General features: G+C 52.4%; 2 protein-coding genes across 3 annotated transcripts in view; both read right to left on the minus strand.

The window, feature by feature from the left end:
- SREBF2 (sterol regulatory element binding transcription factor 2) overlaps window positions 1-1,311 on the minus strand; it is a 58,052-nt gene extending 56,741 nt beyond the window's left edge. Inside the window, exon 1 of one of the 2 annotated variants that reach the window (XM_070506804.1) lies at window positions 1,032-1,311. In XM_070506804.1, coding sequence (XP_070362905.1) covers window positions 1,032-1,119 — 88 coding nt within the window. In that variant the 5' untranslated portion in view covers window positions 1,120-1,311. The remainder of the gene's footprint in view (window positions 1-1,031) is intronic. The other variant, XM_070506805.1, reaches the window with a different exon arrangement.
- A 761-nt stretch (window positions 1,312-2,072) lies between these two features.
- Window positions 2,073-19,719, minus strand: CCDC134 (coiled-coil domain containing 134). Its single transcript, XM_014868456.3, has 7 exons — window positions 19,551-19,719; window positions 18,064-18,182; window positions 17,090-17,211; window positions 16,800-16,884; window positions 14,840-15,021; window positions 14,484-14,555; window positions 2,073-6,605 (listed from the first exon to the last, which is right to left on the minus strand). Exons 2-7 carry the CDS (start codon window positions 18,164-18,166, stop codon window positions 6,480-6,482), a joined length of 690 nt encoding a protein of 229 aa, XP_014723942.2. The 5' UTR covers window positions 18,167-18,182; window positions 19,551-19,719; the 3' UTR covers window positions 2,073-6,479.
- Window positions 19,720-19,761: the final 42 nt, after the last annotated feature.

Genomic DNA, 19,761 nt, shown 5'->3' on the forward strand with positions numbered 1-19,761 from the left:
CCCAGCCTCAGTCTCCTGTAAAATAGGAGCAATTAGAATATGTATCCCGGGGAATGATAGTGAGGAATAAGTGAAATAGTATAGAGTATTTGGGGCCTAGAACATCAGAAGAGCCCAACTATTTAGAGTTATTATTATGATTACTAACCTATTCATTGGACTCCTCACCCCCAGGGGTCAAGTGAAAGCCTGATGTAGCGACACCAACACTAGCCCAGGAACTGGGCTCTGTAACCAGCTGGGTGACCTTGGGCAAGTCGCTGCCCCTCTCCAAACTTTGGGTTTCCGTGACCACAAAATGAGAGCATTGGAAGAGAGGATCCCTGAACTCCTACCAGCTCTTCCACTCTGATGTTAAGGTCGCCGGAACAAAGGCCACCCGCTCCCCAGCCTGTCCCCGAGGAGCCACAACACAAAATCGCTGCTGCTCAACTCCCTGTGTAGTGCCACAGGAGGAGCGCCCAGGTCTCCATCCCGGAGAAACGTGTCCACATTCCGCCGCCACCCCTCGCTTCACCAGCAACTTGCTTCTGCAGCCCCTCGCTGCCCAAAGTTTCCCCAAGCACCAGGAGACCCGGCCATAGCTCAACCGCGGGAAGACCAGGGGTGGGAGCGCGGAGCCCGAGGGCTGGGTCCCAGGAATCCCAAAGCTGCCCCGCGGCCAGGCGGGAAGTGACAGGTGCGACACGGGACCGCGGGCGACGCGTGTAGGCGCGCGGGGGAGGCCGCCTCCGCTGGGCCCCCGCGACGCCTCCGGCTCCGCGCTCCGGCCCCACGACTCGCTCCGCTTTCGGACACGAGGCGCCCGGAGCGGATCCCACGGCCTGCGGAGCGGAGCGGCCGGGCGAGGGCTCAAACCCGCAGCGCGGGGACGGGGACGGGCAGGGCACCGCCGGGGCGACCGCGTGTGCCGGTTCTTCCCGCGCGAGCCGGGGCGGCCGGGGGGTGGGCGCACGCGCACCCGCGCGCGCCGCCGTAACCCCTTCCTACCCGCGCGCCCCCGCACTCCCACCCACCCAGCCGCCCCTCACCGTCAATGTCCCCCAGGGTCAGCTCGTCACCCAGCTCCGTGAGCGTTTCCATCGTCTCCAGACCGCCCAGTTCGCCGCTCTCGTCCATCGCCCAGCTCGGCGCGGAGGCCCCCCTGCCGTCCCGCTCAAGGAGACGTGGGGGCGGTGCTGCCGCCACCGCCCATGACACCCGACAGCTCCTGCCCGGTACCGCCTCACCGGCTGGTGCCAGCCGCCGCCATGTTTGCGCCGCGGCGGGAGGGGCGGGGCGGGCTTCCCCCGCCCCCACCCGCGCCCTCGGCGGCCCCGCCCCCAGGCCGCGCGCCCCCTTGTTTGTTGTCAATGGGACCAGGCTCGTCGAGGCCAATCGGCGCGCGAAGTGGCGCGTGGGGTGATGGCGCGTCATCGATCAGCAGCTCAGATTTGCATAGCGAAGTCCCTCCCCTCGCGGCCTCGTAGCGGCGGCGACGAGAGCCCTCCGGATCCTCAGCCCAACCTCCTTCTCCTGGTTTAAAGGAGCCGCTCCCTTTTCCGTTACGTCTGCTCCACAAGCTACTCCATCCACCGGCCGGGGGTTGAAGGGTTAATAGGCTCCACCCCCGCCCACTGGCCGCCTCCGGAGCAAGTTGTAAGCACATTACATCATCTTCCCAGCTGCGCCCCCGCCTGCCCGCCTGGGAGAGCCGGCAGAATCAAATCTGCTCCCCCAATACTGGGGCCCGGAGGAGTCGCCTTCCTCCCAAGCCTCTTACAAAGGCGGAAACAGAGGCCCGGCGTGGACCGCGAACTGCCCAAGTGCAGAGCGCATTTTACAACCTCCGCGCCTTTGCACCTGCCGCGACCACGCTCTTGCTCCAAAGGTTCTCACCCCGGAGCCTCAAAACCGCCTGCAGACTTTCAAAATGATGCCAGTGCCCGGGCCACCGCAAGCCTCCTGAGGTGGGGCCCGGGCATGAGCGTTTTGACAAAGTTCCGCAGGGATTCTGACGCGCAGCCCACCCACGGATTCTCACTCTTTAAGCACCTCATTGCCCCATGTTGCAGCTGGTCACGATGTAAACAAACTGCTAGGAATTTATTCTAAGGAATAAAAATACGAGAACTTAAAGAAGTGCACAAGAATGTGTTGCAAGACGTTCATCACAAAGTCCCCTATAACTGGGAAAAATTGGGAAGCCCAATATGCAACTGGATGAATAAATTCTATCCACACGATGGAGTACCATAGCATCGTTAAATATTACGTACATAAATGTATATCTATTGACAAAGACTTTCACAATATATTGTTAAAAGTGAAAGTACGTTCCCTGCCAGTCTGTGAGAGGCAGATGTTTCCCTGTTAACGGTGCACAGGCTGTGTGGAGGCAGATACGAATGCACTTATGCAGTGTGACCTGGGGCTGGTTAAATAATTGTTCTAAGCCTCAGTTTTGTCATCTCTAAAACGGGGGCAAGGGAATAGTGCCCCCTCATAGTTGTGAAGATTAAATGAGATCATTTGCACATTCGACAGTATTTATTAAACATCTCTGGCAGGCAAAAAGACAGTTCCTGCCCTCTGAGAGCTTCCAGTCTAATGAAGAAAACAGACATTAAACAAAAATAAAAATAAGTAATAGATAATGGTACAAATGATCAAGGGAAAGGAATGGGTGTGATGAAACTGTAACAAGGAACCTGACTTGGGATGTCAGGAAAGAACTCTGAGTTTAAGATAAAATCTAAAGTTATGAGGAGAGAACCGCATCTGGCATAGCCAGGGGAATAGACAACATGGACAAAGGCCCTGAGGCAAGATGATCTGCTGCCAGCCAGCACTTGGCATAAAGCCTGGCATATAGTAAGTGCACATACAGATAGCTATTGTATTGAAAAAACAGGGATCTATGTGCTCACATGAAGGGCAAACAGGATGGAAGGCCCAACAGCTGAGTGTTAGTCACGATTATGGGAGTGGTGGGATTTAGGATGAACTGGTATTTCAGTATTGTCTAAATTACTTTTTATAATGAACATGTATGTGTAACATAAGAAATCAAGTGTCTTATTTTTTGGAAAAAAAAAAGATAAGAATGTTCTCTTCATTGCTTACATGCAGGAGAGTTGGTGTAGGCTATACCAATCTCACCCTGAAACAAAAAACCAAACCCTGCTGCCGTTTTCTGGACCAGGCACTGAGCTGGACAGTACCATCTTCAGCTGCGCCTCAATGGTTCTCACAGGGTCCCCACCCTGTAGGGTAAGTGTCTGCTAGCCTACCATATGACTCACTTTGGTCCAGTGCCCTCCCATCCCAGAGCCTCCGTTGCCAACTGCAGAGGGCTGCCTGAGCACCAGGAGGTCAGGTAAGTGGGCACAGTGCCTCCCACTCTGCAGCTGTTCCCATGGCTTCCACCTGGACCTGTCCCAGAGGCTGTGGTGCCTAGTAAAGTGGCTTGAGGGGGCACAAATGAAGGCTCAGTAGAAACTGCGGAAAAAAGATGGCTGCACTAGACCCAGCCTCAGCAAAAACACGGACATTCTCCCTTTGACCCTGGATCTCACCTAACTGAACATCTCTTCCAGTTAGCACTTGCCCTGGCCAGGAAGACAACAGAGGCTGGCTCTCAGGGGTGGAGCAGCCTTAGACATGTCAGGACCTCGGTTCTTCATTTGAAAACCATTACGTCCGGAACGTCCACCACAGACTGGGTACTGACTACAGGTCACAGAAGAGAACTTTGCACGTTTTTTCATTTGCTACCTTTCACGCCTCCCCTTTTAGGCCTCTGCTCACAGTGCCTGTCTCCTTCTCCCTCCTCCCACAATCTTTTAGGATTCAGTTCAGGTGTCACTTCCTCCAGAATTAAGCAAGAGCATGTACCCCACTGTTCAACACAGAGGTGAGGCTCAGAGGTGGGAAATAACAAGTCAGATTTTGGATAAGCTAAAACATAAGGACTGAGGGTTATCATCAGATGGCAACAGGGCAGGTACCATCAGCTTTGGGGTCTTAGAGGATGCAGCTGCCAAGAACAAAAGAGCAGAGAGGACAGACTAAGCTGAAAAAAACTCTTCATTTAAGGGGCAGGTGAAGAAGGAGGAATCAGGATGAGACAGAACAGACTCAGACTGAGGGTAGAGAACGAAGACAACAAGTGGCCCAAAAGCCTGGGAGGATCATCTCCAGAAGAAGGAGCTGTCAACAGCATCTCTCTGAGGGCAGTGATTGGGGACAGCAGAAGATGTGAGGCTGGGATAAGGAGGGAAAAGGGCTGAGGACCAGGGAGATTTTGCCCCAGGGGACATCTGGCAATGTCTGGAGACATTTTTTGTTGTCCTGAGAGATTCCACTGGCCTTAGTGGATAGGGGCCAAGAATGTTGCTAAATATCCTACAACACACAGGACAGCCCTCCTCACAAACACAACAAAGAATTATCTGGCCCCAAATGTAAATAGTGCCACTGTTGAGAAACCCTGCGTTAGAGGATATTGGGGAGCTCCCAGACTCTCCAGGGATGCCTCAAGTTGGGCCTGGAAGCTCAGCAGAAAGAAGCAACATCCAAGAGCACTCTGAAAACACCACTGAAGACATCACTGTTGGCCACCATTGAGCACCACTGGTGCAGCTCTGGCCACCAGAATGTCCCCACTGCTGCCCCTGGTACCTGTGGCCCCTGCCTCCCACCAGCACAACTTCCACACAGGCTGGTGCATCTGGTTGGTGGCACTTCAGTCACAGAACTAAATCCTAGCTGCAAGGAGGCTGGACAAAGAAGTGCCCTCAGGCCTTTATAGCTCCTGGTGGGGAGGTGGGCAGGTTGTGCCTGCAGTAAGACTCAAGGTGGAGTTCTGCGAACAAGTGATCACAACAGTCAACAATGGCAGCAAAGAGAAGGAGAGCGGGGAAAGCAGAATGGTTCTGTTTGTTTGTTTGAAGGTGTCAGATGAGAAAACTTGGGCCCATCTGAGGGCAGAGAGGAAGGAATTGACCAAGATGGAGAGAGGCTGAAGGTGGTGAAGGAAGAGCCCAGGAGGATGAAGGTGCCAGATGGGGCAGAGGTGAAGACAGGTAAGACTGGGCCCCTCTCTTTGGCTGCGCATACAGTGGGTACCCAACAAGTCTATGGGACAAACAAAGAACCACCTGTCACTGACAAGTCCGGCCCCAGCCTCAGAGAAACAGTTTAGGGCTGGGCAGAGAGTTCAGACATTATCAAATTCATTTTGCCAGTGAAGCCACAAAACAGGGAAGGGGTGGCCAGGGTCACTCAGCAAGTCTGATGGGCTGAGACAAGCAAGACTCAGGTCTCCCTTGGGCTTTGTCAGTTGTGGGGGGCTAGGGATTCTGGGGATGGGCGTGTGTCTATCTCCTCTGAAGAGGCAGACCCTGGCTTGGCAAGGTCAAAGAGGCCGGGCTAGATTTCCCACCAGAGCCCCTCCCTCCTCTGCCTGGGAGGGGCACAACTGAATGGCAGCTGCTCACTCAAGGTCTAACTCCTTCTGAAGCTTCCCTGCCCTATGGCCACTGGTCTCTGCTTGCACAACTCCTGAGACAGGGAGCTTGCTGTCTGACCAATCCAGGTCGGGGCAGCCCTGCCATTACAGGAGGATTACAGCACATCCTCCTGCAGAGCTGCAGCCTGTCCCCCAACAGCCCCTACCCACAGGCTAAGGGTCTCCCAGCGTTGTCAGAGAAGACAGGTTGACTCTTCCCTGTGCCTGCTCAATGACTATCCCCAGATATCTGAAGACAGAGATCATGTTGCTCTGAGGTCATCTTGAGCTAAACACCCTCCCACGACACTTCTGATCCTTTCCCAATACTGATCCTTCATCAAGGACAGTGATAAGAAAGGAAGAGGAGGCCTGAGCCAAGTCCCTGCTTTGCTGCCCAGCTAGGGCCAGGGGCTCCTCCTGATAGGGCAGGAACATCCTCTAAGGTGGTCTCTACATTTCTCAGGGTCCATGGTCGTCCCACCCAGACCCTTTGTCACCTGTCCTGTGGAGGGGTGCACAGATCCCTGGGGCCCAAACCAGCCTCAGTTAGCGCAGAGGGTTGGCTGGCTTTTATTATGTCTCTGCCGAGGCCGGGGGCTGAGACCTGTGCCTGGTGGCTTAGTGACACAGTGGGGCCAGCAGCCAGCTGACCAGCATTCCTAACCCATGGGGAGGGTCCAGCCCAGGATCCCTTCTGCCTCCCCCAGTATCTCCACAGGGTTAGGTTTGCAGCGTAGCATCCTCTAAAGGCCCCCTCGACGCCTCCTCCAGGGAAGCCCCTGGGATGAAATCCAGCCCTCTGCGACCCAGTCCTTTCAGCGGGAGCTCAGAGCCGGCTGCAGGGGGCCAAGTAAATGTGGCCTCCCCTCTCACAGGGACCGGCTCTCACCACCAGTCGATGTCACTGCATCCTGGCCATGCTGCCTCCTCCTCTTCCTCTTGACTGGCCTCCTTCTGACCCCTTGAACCCTGGACTGCTCCAGGCCTATAACTCAGACTGGGATCGAGAGATTCGTGGGCCTTTTCGGATCTCTTTCCGCTTCTCCTCTTTCTTTCGGCGTTTCTCTTCTTCCTTCAGGGCCTTCTGGAATGGGTCGGTGCTGGAAATGAACTAAGGGGAAGAACAGAGCAGTCCGATTTAGTTTGCGAGCAGCAAACAGTACGCTCTGGGCTAAGCCACTTGGGGCTGGGGGGACAGGAAGGTTACTTAGACATAGGCCCTGCCCTCAGGGAGCCCACAGACATGGAGACAGTTAAATGAGCTTGGGAAAAACTGCTGAGTGGGTCTTGAAGCTTGTGAGCAAACAGGGTGAGGGAAGAGAAGGACATTTCAGGGAGAGGGACAGGTGCTGAGTGAACCTGCAGGGGGCATCTGAGAAACAATAAACAGACTCCTCCCAGGGTGAGGGGGCAGAGTCCCCAAGCCAACCACAGGTCCCTGGAGCCCTGGCTGTCACACCCTCAAGCAGCAGGGGAGGGAAGCCAGGTGAGAGTAAGGGACAGCAGGTGTCTTGCTGCTTGCAAACAAGTTGCAGTGTCTAGGCAACGGAGTGCACAGGAAGCAGGTAGATCAGAGGTCAAACTGGCAGACCCTGAAAAAGAGGTGGTAAGAAGAGGAGAAGACAATGGTGCCCAGGACATTGATTCTATAGTGGATGGATGGCGGTGCCAATAAGGAGGCGGAACACGGCGGGAGCCGGGGTGGGAGGAGGATGAGGACTTCAGTTGGGGCATTCTTCAAGTGCAATCCCCAGACCCTTTGTTCTTCTCCCTCGGCTCTCTCCAGACTGGCTCATCTAAACCTATGGCTTCTGTTACGCCTGTATGGTCAGTTAGACCCCAAATCTACACTTCCATATCTAAAGGCCTGACACGTCCACTAGGATGTCCCAAATGTGCTCCAAACCTGGCATGGCTCCATCTCCCCTAATCTCAGTCCTCCTCCAGCAACCATCCTCATGAACAGTGGTGCCCCAGACCCTAGTCTAGGCGAGTAAGGCAGAAACTGAGAGCCCCCACCCCAGCCCTCTCCCTCCACACTGAGTCCATTGCCAAGCCTGGCTCACTTTAAGCCCTAAGTATCTCTCAAACCCATCTACTACTCTCTGTCTCTCCTATTGCTACTCCCATCACCATCTCCACCTCTTCCCCAATGACTGGGAGCCTCCCAAGGTCTCTCCACACTCACTTTGGTCCTTCTCAAGCCATTCTCCTCACTGCAATTAGATCTTTTCAAAATGCAAATCTGATCATGTCACACCCTTGCTTAAACCTTTCCACACTCTCCATTACTGGGGATAAAGTTCCACACGGCTGTATCTGCGGGTCCACCCTACCCTGCCCACCTTCTGTTCCTCCCTCACACTCCCCACCTTTTGGTTCTTGGATTCCCTGTGCACTCTCCCTTCCAGGCCTCTGCACATGCTGTGAGCCCAGGCCCAGAATGCTCTTTCCAGCCCCCGCCCCCTTTGCCACATTAGCTCCAGCTCAACTGTCACTGCCCTGGGGGACCTGCCCTGACTCCTGGGTGGGGTGGGGACTGCCTCCTTCTCAGTGCTTCTCCCTTGTGACCACCTGCTTCGTGCCTGTCGTCCCCACTGGATGGCACACTTCATGACAAGAGGATGGTGTCAGGTGTTGCTCACTGTGCCACGAGCCCCTAATGCAGGGCCTGCCTGGCTTATATAGCACTCAGCATGTATTTTTTAAATGAATGTGTCATGTTAGAATATGAAATACAATAGTACCCAAAACTCAGGTAATTATGATGTAAAATATGCCCATTTTATCTGTCCTTTGGGGAAATTTGACAAATGTTTGATCAATGTAGACATTAAAAACAAACTAGGAGCTCCACCTTGTAGAGTAATCTACCTACCATGTTAGATTGAACCATGAGCCTGGAAGATTGGGTGAAACCAAGGTGTGGTCCAGAGAGGATACGATGTGCTCAAGTCACACAGCAAGTGGGAGGCCCAACTGGGACTAGCCCGAAGGCCTCCCACCTCCCTGCCCAGTGCTTCCCCTACTACGCTCTACCTCCTATCCCTACAAGTTAATTGTGATCCCTTTGGGAGGGGTGAGGAGCTGGGAGACCCCTCAGGCCACAGAGGACCCCACACCCTCTGGCTCTGGCTTGGGAAAAGCAAGTCCAGAGATCCTGGCTCCCCGAGTCCTAACTGGCTCAGCCTCATCAGGGGAAACCAAACCTAGTTCAGTTAGAAGAGAAACACTGCCTATCCCTTTCCCAGATCCCTTCCTCACTAGGCCTAGCTAAGGCCTACTGTAAGTTCCTGATGCTAACCTCAAGCAGGCCCTTTGTGCTGCCTGGCAATCCAGGACATTGCCCTGGTCAGCCCGCTCTCCTAAGCACACCTTCTTTTAGAGCCTCCTCACTAGCAGACCATGCCCTTACTTCCGATTTCACAGAGAATGGAAGCACTCAGGAGACAACTTCCTCAAGCTCCCACCGCCACACTCACCAACCCATTTGCTTCTGTGTCCACAGCCTTCCAGGCAAGGCTGACCCTTCCCCTTGGTACCAGATCTCTTTTTCCTTCCTCACTTCCTTAGGGATGAGGCTCCAGCAACTCTCCTACCGCTGCACCATCACAGTCCTTCCTGCCTCATGGGTCTCTCCTATCTGACTAAAATTTCTCCTGGAACCCACACTCTCCACCAGCTATTCTCCCATTGGTCTGCTCCTCTTGGGAAAAAAAAAAAAGTCTCCAAAAGGTTGATCTGTACTTGCTGCTTCCACTCCCTTACCCCTCACTTTCTTGAAATCCAATCTTTTGTCCCCACCACTCCACCAAAATAGCTTTTGTTAAGATCTCTAATGGCCTGTCTCCATGTTGCTAAACCCGGCAGCCAATTCTCAGGCGTCATCTTCCTTGACTTCCAGCAGTGTTTAACAGGCCAATCGCTCCCTCCTTCCTGTAACTTTCTTCACATGGCCTCTGGGAAACAACTCTCTCTTGGGTTTGCTACTATCCTACTGACTGTTCCTTCTCGGGATTCTTTGCTAGTTCTTCCTCACTCTCCTACCTCTAACTACAGTACGTACGTTCCAGGCCTCAGTCCTCAGACCACTGCTTTATCTGCCCTGACCCCAACCCTCCCCAAGTGATGGGACATGATCTGCTCCAGTGGTATCAATATCCTCTTCGTAAGCATGACTCTCACATTTGTAGCTCCAGTTTCAACCTCTTCTCTGAAATTTAAAGTCATATATTCAACTGCCTCCTTGACATCTTCATTCAGATATTCACCAGGTCCAGAAACAAAGTTTTGATCCCCAATTCAGGCCTCAACCTGGTCCCACCAGAGTCTGCCCATTTTAGGAAATGGCAGCCCCATTCTTCCACATGCTCAGACCAAAAATCTGAGTCATCAGTGCATCTCTCTCACTCCACATCTGCTTCCTTAGCAAATCTTATTGGTTCTACCTTCAGAACAGAACCAGAATCTCACTATTCCTCACCAGCCCCACTGTTATCACCCTGGTTCAAGTCATCATTAATTCCTAAATGGACAAGCATAGCAGCCTCCTCCCCAGTGTCCTTGTTTCCACCATGATCCCCCAAACTATTCTCCACACAGCAACAGGCTGATCCTTTAAAGGGGTCAGTCAGAGCTCATCACCCTGCTCTCCATGTCTTGGATTAAATGCCAAAGCTCCTGAGAAGACCTCCAAGGGTCTTGTGATCTGGTCTACAACTCTGACCTCATCTTCTCACACTCCCCACCTCTCCAAATATGCTTCCAACTCAGGGTCTTTGCACTTGCCACTCCATTAGCCTGGAATGTTCTTCCCCCAGATACACAGCTGGCTCCCTCACTTCTTTCAGGTCTTTTCAGTCAGAACTTCAGTGCCCAGTCAGGTGAAACAGCAACCGTACCCCCACCTTGTCCATGGAATTCCTTAACCACATCCCCCTACTTTTTTCTCCTTAGCCCTTGTCACCACCTACCATACTATATATTTTTAATTGACCATCTGTCTCCTCCAACTAAAGTGCCACTCCCAGGAGACAGGGCTAGTATGCTTCTCTAGTGGCTAGGATTCAGTTAGATGCTCACTAAATGCTGAATGAATGCATCTCCTATGCCTCTGAGCCTTTGTGCAAGCTAGTCCATCTGCCTGGAAGGTCTTCCCTGAGCTGGTCCACCCAGCAACTCTTATTTATCCCAGAGCCTCCATCGCCTACCTGCTGAGGCTGAGTCAGGCTCCCTCTCAGGGGTCCCAAGGCTCATCATGCTTCCTTCATCCACTGATACAGTGATCACACTGGATAGGGACTGTGTTTCCCTGCAGCCTTCCCCAACAGACTGAGCATCTGAAGAGCAGGGAGAGGGCTAGCTCCTTCTGGACAGGGACAGTGGGCAGCACACCACCTGATACGAGTTGGCTTACTGATGGGTACATAAGTAGGAGAGGACTCCCAAAACACTCACCAGCATGGAGGGAGCACATGAGGGGAGACGAGCAAACCTGGGCTGCTGCTGGTGGACAGGTCCACATTGGATACCAAAACGGGAGTAAATTCTTTGGACAGTCCACAGCCAATGAGAAGTCAGGAAAGTATGTTGCTGCTATGGTTATATCCAAGCACAACACATATTGATGAAGCTAAACTAAATGTATCCTGGCACCCATCCTCTCTGTGGTCCATGTTCTCCCTCTCCTCCTGTATGAGGCATTCATGACCTGCAGGGCAAGGAGACCCAGCATCACAGCAATAAAGCATCTCCATGGACGCCCCTTCACTGGGAAAGGTGATCTGCCATGGCCTTGAGCCTCCCTGCATGTTCTTGCTGAGTGCACCAAGAACCCAGCCCTGACTGTTCTTACCCAGGCCATTTATCAGGGTTGTGATTGCAGCAAGCAACTTTGGGGCATGTGTCATCTCAGTTTTACATGAAGGGGTGGCAGCTACCCTAGTGGGGAAAACCATATCCTCCACTCTGCTGCCTGAAGCAAAGCCACTGACTCAACAGGGCCCATGATTCAGAGGTTCCTCTAAATACTCAGGCTTGGTACACTGATTGTTCACCTAAATTAAGAGCTAATGGTGCTGTGCAGAAAAAGAGTTAACATAGCCAATGTGACTGCTATCCTTGAAATGCCTGCTTCCAAGGTCGGCCCTTGGCTGACATCTGAGAACTTGGATTTTCGAAGGGTTCCCACCACACTAATGGATAAGAGTGGCTCACTGTGCCTAAGCTATTTGTGTAAACAATGTGGTTTATCCTAAACACCTGCTTTCCTTCTGGGAGTCTGGAATTTTGGTATGCATGAAGCAGAGGGTACCCACATGACCAGCTCCCAATAAAAATCCTGGGCACTGAGTCTTTAATTGGCTTCCCTGATAAGACAACTATTCACACGTGTTGCCACAACTTGTTACTGGGGGAATTGTGTCCTGTGTTACTCCACTGAGCAGACTCCTGGAAGCTTTACCTGGTTTCCCTCAGACTTCGTCCCAGGTGCCTTTCCCCGTGCTGATTTTACTTTGTATGCTTTTGCTGTAATAAATCACAGCTGTGAGAACAACTCCATTGAGTCCTGTGAATCATCAAACTTGTGGTGGTTTTGGGAACCCTCGACACAGGTGTCTGGGCAGCAACAGCCATCTAGCCCCAGTGACAACACTGGAAGGCTAACTGTCATAAAGGCCAGTCAGACAATGATCTTGACAAATGCACAGTCCTGGTCACTCATTTAGATGCCCAGAGTAAGGCCCATTCTCTGATGAGACTGACCAGGATCAAAATGCTGACCAAGCCTACACTGCCCAGTTGACTGGCATTGCCACCTAAATGCATCATTGTATCAGATGTGGCAACACACCTGCCACCATGGACTGGCACAAAGCAGAAGATTCTGTTTTTCTGGTTTGACCACCTAGAGTCCCTGGCTGGAATAGTAGGGCCCATGTGGGCCAAGATGGAAGATATAATGTATCTCCAAAAATTTTGTAAAAATGCCCTTGTCTCATTCACATCTGACCCTTCTGGACAAAAGGTCTAGGTGAAAGTAAGGGATGATTGGAGAAAAAGTGAAATTATAGGTCCTGGGATATAACACATGGATTTTGTGCAATAATCCTGGCATCTGGAGAGGGGACGCCTTAGATCCCAGGAGGTGTGGGGAACAATTAATCCTCTTTGTCCCTTAGATCCAGCACCACCACTTGGCAAAACAATCTTAGGGTCTGCCCAAGCCAAGTGGCAGCTGCAGCTGACAATCTGACCAGCTGTTGGGTGTGTCATTCTCAACCACATGATAGGAAAACTCACATGGACACAGTCAGTACTTTTCTGCTGTGCCTGCTCCTGAAGTGACCCTGTGCAGACACACAGGCCAGTGCAACCTTGTTTCAATTTGACAGATACAAATCCATCTGCTTCTCCTGATGCCTGAGCATCCTTAGGTTATGCCATGCAGGGCAACTGAGGCTGCAATTCTGCAGTGACACTGCCCTCGGGGCTCAGTCAAATAATGTAATGGTGACCCAAATCAAGTGTAACATGTGGGAGACCGTGGGCCATAGAATGTCTCTCCACTGGGGATGAGGGTTGCTTTGGGTCCATCCAGTGACCCCTGTAATTACTGACATCAAAGATCAGCAGATCAGTCTAAACTCTTGTGTAGGTGGTAATGGATAATAGATTGGCCTTAGACCACATTCTGATTGTCTAATATAAGACCAACTGGTCCCCCCAGGACTTATCATAGCTGGCTGAGTCCAGGACCCTGGAACATATGGTTGAGATCAATACTGCAGGGTGGCCTCGTCCTGCTCGAGTTCTGTTGATGGCAGCCTTAATCAAATGCAGTATGAGACAAATTGAACAAATTTGGTCCTAGCCTCTACCAGTTGGATTAATCAGACTGAATAGCACGTCCATGTGGAAATTTGAGTTAAGCCAAAACATGAAGGCCTGAGGGGTAGACCGTGGGGGAGGCAATCTGCCACGGCCCTGAGCATCCTTACAAGTTCTTGCTGGGTACACCAAGAATGCAAAGCCCTGACTACTCTGTACATGGGCCATTTCTCCAAGTTGTATTTACAGAGAGCAACCTTAAAGGAGGAGGTGATGTCTGCCCCCAAAGAGCAGGTTTGCTTCTGCTCACTGTAAAGGCAGTGAATTTCCCAAGCTCAGTGTGTTCCTTGGCTTAATGCAAACACACTGGATGCAGAGCATCTGCCTGGGCCCCTCTGTGTCACCCCTGTGGGACTTGGGGAGCAAGGGGAACCCACATGATCAGGCCAACAGTCTAGATACTGCTTTCGCTGTAATAAACTCTGATGTCTCCAACCTGTCAGCATCTGTGAAACAGTAGCAAGCTAGCTTGTTAGCTCACAAGCAGGGTAAAATCCTAGACCCCCCCATAGACCCTGACGCCCCTCCTTAAACCAGGAGAGAGCCTGTGACTTGAGTCCAGTCCTCCAGCCCTTCCTTCTTGCCCCTCTGGCCCTGCGCTGCCACCTCTGATCCCCTCCTCCCTGCTACTCTATGTGTCCCTATCTGTCGTCCTACCCTGCAGCCTCCAGCCCTCAGAGCACACCTCAGCCACCCAGGACAAGAGCATGTGCCGGAATGGGGGACAGAAGCTCAGCTGGGTGCTCAGAGATTCAAGGGCAGAGGAGAATGGCTTGACCTCCCCTGGCTTCCTTGACATTCGCCTGATATGTGGTGTCTATCATGCACTGGGACAGGTATGTGCACAGTCTATGAGTGCCCTCATAGCTGGGGTCCACAACCCGTGAACAGACAGGGAGCCTGAGGTTAAGACAGTGGCAGCAGCTTGTCCAAAAGCACCAGTGAGTGAGTGATGGTTCCTGGACCCAGACCCAGGCAGGTCTGACTCCAAGTCCAAAGCCCTCATACTCCACCCTAGGTGCCCCAGCCCCTGCAGGACCTGACCTCCCATGGCCCAACAGAGACAGAGCAAACACAGCCACAGGCCCCCAAAGCTCACCTCCGTGCGGTCTACTTTAAATGGGTTCTGGAAGTCAGAGTCTTTCTCGCTGATCCCCAGCTCCTGGGCCATCTGCAGATGAGGAAAAGCTAGTCATCTTCTGCCTTCTCCCTCTTGCTCCCTGCAGGCCACTCCCTCCATGTTGGGACCCAGGCCCACTGCTTAGGCAAATGTGAGCCAGGTGACAAACCCAAGTCAGCACAGAACCCCTTGAGATGGCACCTCAAGGTGCCCTGAGGGTCATCACAGAAAAGGTAACCAAGGGCTGACATTCAGGCCCAAGTGAAGGCAGATGTGCGGCTCACAGTGCACCACAAGACACAGGGCTCCCGGACCTCTTCTGCCGTAGTCCTTACCAGGGTGAGGATGGGCGAGTGGGGCCCCTGGTCAAAGACGCCTGACTGGTTGCAGAAGCTGATGCCCCAGCGGATGAGGAGGTTCCAGTTGGAGTTGCGGTCAAAGTAGTGGTGCACGATCCTTGGGAAGCGCAGCACCACATCGCCGAAGAAGGCCGTGTTCTCCACCACTTGGGAGAAAGCTGGCGAGAGGACTCTGATGAGTGGCCAGGGCAGATGCCCTTCTATTGCCCTCCTGGCCAGCCCCATGGAACCCTCCAGAAAACTGAGGCAAGCCCACTAATCAGAGAAGGGAACAGTGCCTGCTGCTCATAGGCTGCTGACCATATGTGCACTGCACGCTGAGGGCTATATGTCCACCAGATCACCAACTCCTCAAAACCACCTTTAGAGGGAGATGTGGCTGCTGTTCCCATTTTATACATGGGAAACTGAGGCTCAGACGCTAATGAGTGGCAAATCTGAGCTGCAAACCCAGACCATGCTCTTTCCCCTGCATCTCAAGGCTTAGGAGACTCCTTTGCTTTGGGGACCAGAGAAGTGGATATCATTTTGCACATGAACGCATATGCATCACATGAGGCTTTGCTGGGCCTAACCTCCCCAACTTGGTATCCAGATGTCCAGAGTTGGGCCCTGGTGTTAACACAAGTACAGTGTCTATGAGGGATCAGGTGTTAGGATGACCAGGGAACATGTCTGGGTTTTTTGTTGTGTTTTTTAAAATGCTCTTCCAACTTTATTTTATTTTAAATGCTTCTTAAGTTTTTATTTTGAAATAATTTTAGACTTACATAATACACCACAAAATTCCTTCACTTGGCTTCCTCTAATGTTACCATCTTGCATAACCACCGTACAACTATCTAAACTAGGAAATTAACATCAATTCAAGACTATTAACTAACCCATAGACTTTATTTGAATTTCATCAATTTTCCCACTAATATCCTTCCTCTGGCCAACAGGTCAGTTTAGACTGAGTTTAGTGTCCATTATGGTGGCAGGTCCCCCCCAACCCAAGCTAGCATGAAGAATAACTATATACCCAGCCCTAGGGGTGGCCCCTGTTCAAGTGACCCCTGCAGATAAGGCCCAGGCAGCCCTCACTAGCACTGGCCAGGCAACACACAGAGATAAGCAAACTCCTCCAAAGAGATGCCAGGTTGGGTCTGAGACAGGTGGGGCAGAGACCTCTGGGCTTCAAAACAATCTTGAACCTCAAAGAACTCAGAAGTTATCTTGGTTTACACGTAAGAGCCAGGGCAAACCACTTGTCCTCTTTCATCTGGAAAATGGAGGTAATAGTGCCTTCCTCAGAGTTACGGTGGAAATTAGAGATGATATTTGTAAAGTGCCCACCATTCAATATGTAAAGGCTGCTTCCATCCTCTCTGACAGCGTAATCTCAGAAATTTTATTGTTAGAACATAACCAGTTAACAGGGGGGAAATTAACACTGGAGAGAAATTCTTGGAAGGGGGGATGAAAGGGCACAGAATATTCTTTTATCTGATTTGTCTACGTGTGTCCCACCTTGTCTCAAAAAGGATTTAAGGGGATTGGGGCTTTTACAATAGTAGTAAAGAGCAGTGATAACTGACCCACTGGCCAGTCACCACAACAGGCCTCAATTTTTTCTCCTGTGAACGGGAACAATCCTTATCTTCTCTACCAGAAGGATCAGGGTGGTGGAGAAGGCAATGATCCTGGAATAGAAGTGCGTAGAGGCTCCTCTCTGGCTCCCCTGCCCCCAGCACAGGACAGCACAAGGGAGTACATCTGCATCAGGGACAAAGAAACTAGCTCTGAAGTGCCCATCCACCCATGGGGACCACTTGGAAGGTGCCACAAGAGGGTACTTCCAGAGAGAAAAAAAGAGTGACAAGAACAGGAGGGAAGAAGCAGCTAGTGAAGATCAAGGTGGTGGGAGGAGAGGGCGAGATTGGGAAAACCATACCATCCTTCAGTTTCTCGTCCTGGGGGAAGAGCCCATCAGGGACCACGTCTGCAGCAATGAGCACTGTCCGGGAGTCCTCCAGCACCTGAGGGAACCCCACCTGGGCTGAGTGGCTTTGCAGAGGCCTTCACAGACTAGCCCCAGCTCCATTTACTTAAACCCTACTTCCAATCTTTTGTGCATGCAGCTCCCCCCTCACTGAACACCATCCCCTTAGGGAACTCCTACTCATCCATCAGTGCCCAGATCAAAGACTAGGCCTGCCATGAGCTGCCCCCTGCTGTACACACCTTAAAGAGCCCCTTGAGCATGACATCAAGGATCTTGTACTGCTGGTGGACATCATTCAGCTGTGCCAGGTTTTTCAGCGCCAACAGCTGCTCCCGTCGCTTCACCTCAAACATCTTCTTGTCTGAGCAGCACTAAGTTAAGGAGCTGCCACTGATACTCCTGCCTCGATAATCTAGCGGTCCAGATCCAGAGGGCCCATTCTTAATCAGTGAGTATCTGCAAGGGCCATAGATGCCCATGGCTGAGACCCCCCACACCCCCAGCCCAGAACAAACGGTCTGAGGAGCTTACGAATCCTGCAATGTATCATTTGTCCATTTCACAGAGGATTCCACACCAACAGCCTCAGGATCTGGCTCCCATCCTCCTCTCCCATGGTTTTCCCACCATCTCTCACAACTACCCACTGTTCCCACAACTTCTGTTCCTATGCTCACACTGTACACTCTGCCTGGGATACCCCTCACCCTTCTCCATGAGTTTCTATTCTTTCAAGATCTAGTTTAAAACCCATAGAACAGTATTTCTCCCTGACCCCTCCCATCTTCCACTGGAGTGCTGATCACAGAGTACAACGTGAGGCCTGTCAACACCTCAAAGCCAGGGACTAATCCTGACTAAACTTTGTGTCCCCAAGGCCTAACCCAGAATAGGTGGCCCAGTATGCCAGGGCCTGCATCTCCTCCCAGGGTCTCATCCACAAAGTGTAAGGCACATGTATAATCCTCAGAGCCCTCATGGCTCTGAGAGATATGTCTTGCTCTCTCCATTTAATATATGGGGAAACTGAGGATTAGAAGAAATTGACTTAGTGAAACATCTGGTTAGAGCACCTTACCTTTCCTTCCCTGTTCCCATCAGCTGAGTCTGCTCCATCCCTGGAATCTCCCAAGGGGTAATGGGTACAGAGAGACCTCATCTATATACCTCTCAGAAACAGCTCATTAATCCCACCTCCAACCCCAAAGGATACAGATCTCCAGGCTCGGGTTCAGGGAGGTCCTCAGGGTGCCTGTGACTCCTGTCCCAGAGAGAAGCAGGACAAAGAGGAAGGCCAGGAACTGAAGAAGATCCATATCCAAGACCCTGGAGCTATGGGGGGAACCCAGAGAAAGGAGGTAAGACCCAGAGCTTGGTGCTATGTAAAATAAAGAATGAGGTGAACAGCAAGGAGGGAGTACTGGGTGAGGCATTGTGCCTGGGGAAGGAGGGGCTGGTCAATATCATTCCCTCTCAAGACCCCCATCCTGGCCTAGCAGGACCATATCTGGTCAAGGAGGCCCAAGCAGTCAGAGGGGACGTAAAACTTGTGGGGTTTCCCTCCTTCTTTGACTCTGTCATAAGAGAGAAAGAAAGGATTCAGAGCAGGAAGGGAGGCAGGGCAGCCTTGGAGTAAGAGGGCTGCTACTCACTCACTTTGGAGCTACAGGCACCACAAGCAACACCTGCTCCTATTCAGGCAACATTCTCCAATTATTTATTGAGTACCTGCCATGCTCTAGGCACTGTTCTAGAGCTGGGAATATAGCAGTGAATAAGACAAACAAAACACCCTGCATTCGTGGTACTTATGTCCCTAGTAGGGGTAAGATAGAACTAATAAACACGTAAAACAAACACAGAAACAAGAGAGGGAGTCAGTGGGGTGCAATATTAAATACAGTGGTCAGAGGAGGCCTCACACTCAGATAACAGCTGTCCAATTTTACCAATGTGGAAACCAAGGCACAGAAAAGTGAGGTTGACTGCCCAGTCACTTCGCTATTCCCAGGCTAAACTAAGTCTAAAGAGCATAGGCTATCTGAGAGCCGGCCACTCTTCTACCAGGACACCTGCCCTAGGAGAAAACTGCTGTTATTGGCAGTGAAGTCCCAAAGAGGTCATCCAGAGAACCGCCCGCACCCCATGCAGATGAGACAGCCGAAGCCTAGAGAATGAGTAGTCCAAATTTACCCAGGATCCCCTATCGTCCAATGTCAGATTCAGATGAAGCAGACCCGGGCTAGGGTAGATTTTGGGGCCAAGGGCATATCAGATATAATGAGTGAAGCGAGGAAGAAGTGGAAAAAGAAAGCCACAAAAGCCTACGACGTGGGGCGGATCCTGCTTTCTCTATTATTTCTCCCCCTTATCCCGCCTCTCAATCCTGCTCCGCGCCCCGTGAGTCCCCAGAACTCAGAGTGTGACTCTGAACCCATTCTGCAGGAGTAACGTGATGGCAGGCACTGAGCCCGCTACCCGGGCTGGCGGACCCGGGTTGCTGCCCAGAGCCTCTGGGGCTCCCGGAGGAGAGAACAAGTCTTTCCAATGAGAGGAGTCCGGGGCCGCGAATCTCACCCTCAACCCCCTGCAGCCGGCTGGGGAGGGGAGGCGAGAGGGGAGAAAGTCCGGGGGTCGCTCAGTCCCCACCCCCAGCTCCCACTGGGAGCCGGCCCCCCCGACGTCCCCGTCCCCACATACCAGGCCGGGCGGTGCGGGAAGGGGCGAGCGAGCGGGTGAGGAGGCCGTCAGCATGCAGCTCGGCTGGAGGGTCAGCGGGTAGACCAGCAAAGGCGCGCAACCCAAAAGTACCGGCAAGCGGCAGCTCAAGGAACGCCGAGCGCCGCCCCGCCCCCTGCCCCGCCCCCGGCCAATGAGCACTGGCCGCGACAGGCGCTCCGCTGGCCTCACT

Source organism: Equus asinus, chromosome 4 (assembly GCF_041296235.1).
Source record: "Equus asinus isolate D_3611 breed Donkey chromosome 4, EquAss-T2T_v2, whole genome shotgun sequence".
NCBI lineage: Eukaryota > Metazoa > Chordata > Mammalia > Perissodactyla > Equidae > Equus > Equus asinus.